Source organism: Sus scrofa, chromosome 4 (assembly GCF_000003025.6).
Source record: "Sus scrofa isolate TJ Tabasco breed Duroc chromosome 4, Sscrofa11.1, whole genome shotgun sequence".
Taxonomy (NCBI): domain Eukaryota; kingdom Metazoa; phylum Chordata; class Mammalia; order Artiodactyla; family Suidae; genus Sus; species Sus scrofa.
In genome coordinates, this window is record NC_010446.5 from 21,934,243 (window position 1) to 21,941,316 (window position 7,074).

Genomic DNA, 7,074 nt, shown 5'->3' on the forward strand with positions numbered 1-7,074 from the left:
AGTTGCTACGGTGTAGGCTGGCAACTGTAGCTCCAATTCCACCCCTAGCCTGGGAGCTTCCATATGCTGCAGGTGTGGCCCTTAAAAAAAAAAAAAAAAAAAAAAAAAGGCAATTCAATCATTCAATCAGAGCAGGCTACTTGGTTCAACAGGAAACAAAATGTAGTCATTATAACAAAATACTGAATTTGGGTTGTATAAAGACTGAAATGTTAATATATTGTAAAATAGAGCAATATGAGTAATTTCAATTCTTTCTAGCAGAAAGTCAATAAATAAAGGGTGAGTCAAAAGATAGCAGCATATTCCTATTATTTGGAAATAAAACGGTAAATTCTACAACCAATACATGAGTTGAAAAGAGGAAGTTTCTTCTGTGAATAATAAAAGATTACTTCTTTTCCGTCACAAGTGTTTTTTAGTACTATCTGACTTTTAAAACAATTTGCGTATAACTTTGTAGGGTGGGGGCTAGCAGTAAGAAAGAGAACTGTTTTACATGAAAAAACGACCTCCAAATTCACTAAGAAAAGTGAACATGATCACAACTAAATCCATCCGGTTTTTTAATAAATAATTTTATACAAAGGCATGTGGGTCAATATTCATTCACAAAAATAAGTCTAGTCTTTTGGTATAAGTATGTCTAGTTTCAAAATCAAATTTATTTTCCATATTTGAATGTCTTTAAAAGTATTCAAAGGTTTCATTACCCTTCTGCTTCTGCATTATTCTGCTTTTCAGAAAGTACTTTTGAGGTAGATCTGTTCCGGATTCTTTTTCTTTTTCTTTTCTTTTCAGAAGGAGATGAGTTTGTACCCTGTGCTTTTTTCTTTTTCTTCAAACAGCTAAGAGGATTCGGGCCACTTATTTTCTTGCGTTTTTTTCTTCTTCTCAGTTCAGGGTCTCTCACTAAACCCTGTTCCTCTTTGAGTTGCCTGATACTCTGTTTCTCATGCACTGAGACAAGCTGACCTGACTCTACTGCTTTAACAAATGCAATTGTTTTGGGAGAAGGTTTATCCAAGACTATGGTGTTCTGGATAATAAACATGAGAGGAATTCCAGGCCTTTTCTTTATTTTCATAGACAAATTCTGGTCCTGTTAGAAAGAAAAATAGAATTATTTAGTTCAAATATGTCAATTACATCAGATACTTTAAATAGAAGAACTTAAAGAGGGCTATATTAAAAATGAAAGAGATCACAGGTTTTACTTTTCAAATCAGTTTGTCTCACTAATGCAAGTATATTTTATGATAAAGAAAGGAAGAGAAACAGAAACTGAGTACAAACAGTTAAATGGCAACAGTGTGAGCTGGATTTATCAATAATCTATGTTGATCAATATTCTAAGATTGCGAATTACAAACTAATGAAAAGTCTGCCATTGAAGTTAACATTTACATGAAAAGGAAAATCATCCTCTATACTGGACAACTGGAATTCAAAAAAAGTAAAGGGTTTCCCCCACCAGGACTTTTTAATAATTAAGTTCAAGAAAAACTGAGTGAAATGATTTTCAAATTCTTTATCTTGCTAGATTACCTGTGCAGCCGACATGAGGTTGAGCCTCAAAATATTACTTCCTACATACTCTATGCTCCACCACAGCAAAAGAGGAAACCAAGGTACTGTTCCTTGTTTCTACTCTGAGACAAGTCTCAGAAAGGGTTAAGAATGCTCAGAGATTAAAAGAATAAAAATAAAGTAGGAATTAGGTGACTCAGATGCTAGATTCAGCTTTGCTTCTAACTGTGTAACTTTCTAATTCTAAAAGCATATTTAAGCAAATCTGTACGCATGCAAACTTCTTCATTAATATCAACCCCAATAGTCTCTGACCATGCTTCCTAGGCTTTAAAAGCCTGAAGTTCCATATGGGTGGTATAGTCTCAAAGAATTTGAAACAGGACTTTCTGAGAAAGAGTATGAAATACAGGAACATGAAAAAACATGTATAAACATAAAATCTCTGTCCTACTTACCTTCCCTTCAAGAACCCTAAAACACATCATCACATCTCTATGTCAATAATTATTTTAAAAAAGGAACATTCAGTGATTAAGAAAATCATTATGCTTAAAGTTCCTTCCTCAAATTCTCAAATGACAATTGCTTTTACTGACTACAAATTAACTTGAAAGCCTGCATTTTAGAAAATTGAAACACTTAAACCACTTCCACCTAATTTTTTCTAATGATAAATAGCTCCATATGAAGTATAAACAGACATGATTAAAATTGACTGTGGTTTTAAAAGTAGTATCACCTGTGTTGCCACAAAATAATGATGAGGATTTCCGTCTTCAACCATGGAAAGCAGACATTCTGAGCCACTCACTGCATTCTTGAAATGGGGGCAATTTCGAACCTGGCATTTTTGTGCAATCAGTTTTGCCCCATATAAATCCTTTCCCAATGTTTCTAACTCTTTCAACACACACCTGAAAAAAAAATATTACTAGCTCACAATTATAATAGATACATGTCGGTTGTTCACATAAAATATGTATAAAAAACAATACTCAATTCTGTTTTTTAAACCACATATCATATAGTATAAAAGATCTGGAAAAGGCATTCACCAAATAGAAAGACTATAATAAATTATTAAAATGAACTGGGCATTTACAATATGCCAGGAAGCATGCTGATTGCTCTCTACATAAAATCTCAATCTCAAAGCAGGCCCACAAAGTTGGGTAGCTTACATTAAAATTATCCTTATTTTAGAACACCTCATTCTGAGAGATTTCAAGTAACATGAACAAATTCAAACAACTAATAAGTGGCAGAGCTGAAGTGTGAATCAAAGTAGTCTGACAACAGATGCCTTACCTCAATCACAGTGCTACCTGCATCCACCTCAAGCACAAATTGGTACACCTTCAAAATATTTTCAGTTCAGAAAAGTAAACGTTCTTAACTCATCTGCTTGTTTAAAACAATCACAACTTTCTCTCACTATGCATCTGCATTTGAAAGTAAGGCAGTGTTCACTATGAGGTACCACCTTACTCCAGCCAGAATGGCCATCATCAAAAAGTCTACAAACAATAAGTGCTAGAGAGGGTGTGGAGAAAAAGGAACCCAGTACACTCTTGGTGGGATTGTAAATTGGTGCAACCACTGTGGAAACAGTATGGAGATGCCTCAGAAAACTAAACACAGAACTACCATTTGATCCAGCAATCCACTCCTGGGCATCTATCCAGAGAAAACCATGACTCACAAAGACACATGTACTCCGATGTTCATTGCAGCACTCTTTTCAATAGCCAAGACATGAAAAAAAACCTAAATGTCCATCGACAGAGGAGTGGCTCAAGAAGATGTGATACATATACACAATGGAATAGTACTCAGCCATTAAAAGGAATGAAATACTGGCATTTTTAGCAACATGGATGGACCTAGAAATTATCATGCTAAGTGAAGTCAGCCATACAATGAGACACCAACATCCAATGCTTTCACTGACATGTGGAATCTCAAAAAAGGACAGACTGAACTTCTTTGCAGAACAGATGCTGACTCTCAGACATTGAAAAACTTATGGTCTCCAGAGGAGACAGTTTGGGGGGTGGGGGGATGTGCTTGGGCTGTGGGATGGAAATCCTGTGAAAGTGGATTGTGATAATCATTGTACAAGTGTGATAAATTCATTGAGTAATAAAAAAAAAAAGTAAGGCAGTGATTTTCAAAGTGTCATCCATAAACTACCCCTATTAGAATGACATGGTGATATTAATTTCTAGCTCCTTTCTCATCTCCAAATCTTAACTTCCTGTGGAAGAGTCAAATACTAAACATTTTAATATGCTCCCCAGATACTTCCTCAATCCCCCTTAAAAATTATGAAGTGAAATTATGAAACTATTGGGCCAAAGACTTCTTCAACCCTAGCCAGCCTTGGTCTGACTCTACCTTGCCTCATCCCTTTTTCACTCCAGTAGGGGTTGAATCGGAGCTGTAGCCACCAGCCTACGCCAGAGCCACAGCAACGCAGGATCCGAGCCGCGTCTGCAACCTACACCACAGCTCACGGCAACGCCAGATCGTTAGGCAGGGACCGAACCCGCAACCTCATGGTTCCTAGTCGGATTCCTTAACCACTGCGCCACGACGGGAACTCCATTTTTTTTTTTTTTTTTTAAGAGAACTTGGTATCTACAGTTATCCGTTTTGAACTCTATTTCGAGTTCAAAATTGCCCATATTTACTGAATATTTCCATTGGATGTCCTGCCATGAGTTCATCAAATTCTTCGTGTCTAAGTTCAAACTACTTTCTTGCCTCCAAATCTCTCCAGGGCTTGCTATCTCTTTGAATTAATTATCTTCCCAGATACCCTGTTTAAAAATCAGAAATCCTATTTGACCTTTGCATTCTCACCCCTACTCCATTAGCCAGTAGTCCCATCTGAGCTGTTGGTAACTACTCTGTCATGCCTCCTTGTAGAACCCTTGGGTTGCCACCTTTTCTCTCCCAGGTCTGTTATTTCTTGACAGGACAACCACAAAACAGGTCTGTCTGTCTTCACTCTCTTGCTTTTCCAACTTACCCCTCACATAGCTTCTAGTTCAGTTCTTACAGCATTTATCTTTTGATAAACACCAAGAACTGACAGAATAATATGCTTTAAGATAAATTATCAGTGAGGTTGTAGGCAGTAGGGGAAATATATGAACAAGAATGGACATGTCAGTAATTGCAAAAGCTGGGTGGTAGACATTTCATTATACTATTCTATTTTTCTGTATTTTTGAAATATTCCCAAAGCTCAGATATTAAATTCTTTAGGGGAAAAAAATGCTAAAGAGTATCATTTCATAAAGTACATCTCAACCATTTTTATGCTACAACACTGTATTAAAAATGTTCATATTTCTATGGCAAACAGGTAAATACACAAGCTGCTTGTAGCCAGAAGCAATCAATTCTAGGGCACGGGACATCTAAGGTTTTGTCTGGCCCATTTGAGGCTCTGCTTGAATGATACCCATTTGAAGTTCTGAGAGCTATTCACAGGGTAGTATTACCCCTGAGAAAACCAGGCCATTAACATCACATGAAGAGTAAAGGCCCATTCTTCCATTTGTGTGTAAAAAGAACTAGATAAATGATACAGTACACGTTAACAATGGTAATTCATTGATGTGGTATTAATGGGTCATTATAATTTTCTTTTTCCACTTTTCTTTTTAAAGCCACACCTGCAGCATATCAAAGCTCCTAGGCTCGGGGTCGAATGTGAGCCACAGCTGCCGGCCTACACCGCAGCCACAGTAAGGCCAGATATGAGCAGCATCTGTGACCTACACTGTAGCTTGTGTCAATGCCGGATCCTTACACTCAGGCCTGGGATGGAACCAGAATCCTCAGGGACACTATGTTGGGTCCTTAATCTGCTGAGCCACAAAAGGAACTCCATCTTTTTTTCACTTTTTAAAGGAAATATCCTTTTAAAAAAAAAAACCCAAAACAACAACCTACTAAGTTTCTGAATAGTAGTGCTTTATTACACAGCCTCAATTTACTTTCTTTCTAGCTTCTCTCCCAAATATACACTGTACGCTAATCCTGGCATTTCACAACTCCACTCCTTTGTTCCCCACAAGTCACTTCTCTTTTCTGTCACTCAAAAAATGTCCTTCCCCTTAGAACTGAACCATGACTGGGATCAAAAGTTATCTCCATGACATCCTCCTTGTTTCCATCCTCCCTCAATCCCAACCCCACAAAGTTCCATCTTAGGTGTTCCCACAACTTGAGGAAGTGGGGACACTAGACTTGGGGTCAAAACACATCAATGAGCGGTTGACTTATGCAATTTGCTGGCGCTAAGGGCTGGGAGATCATCCTGTTCACCATGTTAGCCTCTGGTTAGATCAGGTGTTTAGCCTATGGCTGATAACCAACAGACAACTAAATAAACTACCTTGAGCAAAGTTCTTAACACTGAATCTTGACTTTCTGGAAATTGAACATGTTACACCATGGGGCAGTTGCGAAGCTATGCAAAGACAGGATAGGTCTCAGATACAAATAAACGCTCTACATATACTATTATCTTGTGGACTTTAGCAAATTTATAGGTAGCTATGAGCTTTTTTACAGATGAGAAATCCAAGACTCTGAGAGGTTAAATAGCTTGCCCCAATTCACAAAGTTAGGACTGGGACCAATATTCGAAATCAGGTCCGACAGCAAAACACGTGTTCTTATCCGCCGGCTAACAACACGTGAATATTCGCCTGGCATTTTATTTTCTGCCGACGTAATACAGACCCGTCCTCCTTATCGGCCCCGCTGAACGGTCAACTTCTCCCGGGTGGGGCGCTTTGCCCCTCCAGGGCTCGCAAAGGACGCCTGCAAGCAGCGGCTTCGTTATACCGCATTCGTAGGACTCCCGCGCCACCACCCGGACTGGCCTTCCCACCTGGTGGTGCACAGCTGAGTCTCCCCCATTAGGTAGCGGGGCAGCTGTTCCCGCAGCTGGATGCGGCCCCGCAGCGCCGCCTGACAGAAGGTGCCGTCCACCAGGATCTGGTACGGTTCGCGGACCCCGAAATTGTTGCGGAAGAAGCCAAGATGCTTCTTGGCGTGTTTCTGCCTTGTGATCTTCATGCCTTGCTTTTCCCGACAGAAGCCACGGGACCAGCAGTTAGGCCCGAACCCCTCCTACGCAGCCTGGTACCAGGAACCGGCTTCTCCCGGAAATGAAGAGCTCTTGGCCCCGGAAGCAAACGCCCTCACCAGCCGGCGGTTTACGTCCCGCCCCAGTGAGCGCGCGCGAGCTTCGTCGCGCTGCCCGAGGTTCTTAAAGAGCTCTCGGGGGCGGAGCTTGCTCCTAGGCCTGAAACAGAGTAGGTGTGCTAATTTTGCTCAAAGGCGCACAGGCACAGTCATGGGCCAGATTAAAAGAAAATATAGAGGCTGCTTCTTGCACGTTACCTGGCACAGTCAACCTCTCAAAAATAACCGGTATGGAGTTCCCATCGTGGCTCAGTGGTTAACGAATCCGACCAAGGACCATAAGGTTGTGGGTTCGATCCCTGGCCTCGCTCA

At 40.0% G+C, this 7,074-nt stretch overlaps 1 protein-coding gene across 1 annotated transcript; it reads right to left on the minus strand.

Annotated features, from left to right (window-relative positions):
- On the minus strand, positions 554-6,752 carry UTP23 (UTP23, small subunit processome component). The gene is made up of 3 exons (XM_003481351.4): positions 6,446-6,752; positions 2,273-2,447; positions 554-1,102 (listed from the first exon to the last, which is right to left on the minus strand). The coding sequence occupies exons 1-3, from the start codon at positions 6,631-6,633 to the stop codon at positions 710-712; spliced, it is 756 nt and encodes a 251-aa protein (XP_003481399.2). The 5' UTR covers positions 6,634-6,752; the 3' UTR covers positions 554-709.

Excerpts from the sequence above, each read along its gene's own strand:
- UTP23 (XM_003481351.4), bottom strand. The coding sequence starts at position 6,633 with ATGAAGATCACAAGGCAGAAACACGCCAAGAAGCATCTTGGCTTCTTC. Across the intron at positions 2,448-6,445 it reads ACTCAGCTGTGCACCACCAG|GTGTGTGTTGAAAGAGTTAG; the intron begins GTGGGAAGGCCA and ends TTTTTTTTTCAG. Across the intron at positions 1,103-2,272 it reads ATTATTTTGTGGCAACACAG|GACCAGAATTTGTCTATGAA; the intron begins GTGATACTACTT and ends TCTTTCTAACAG.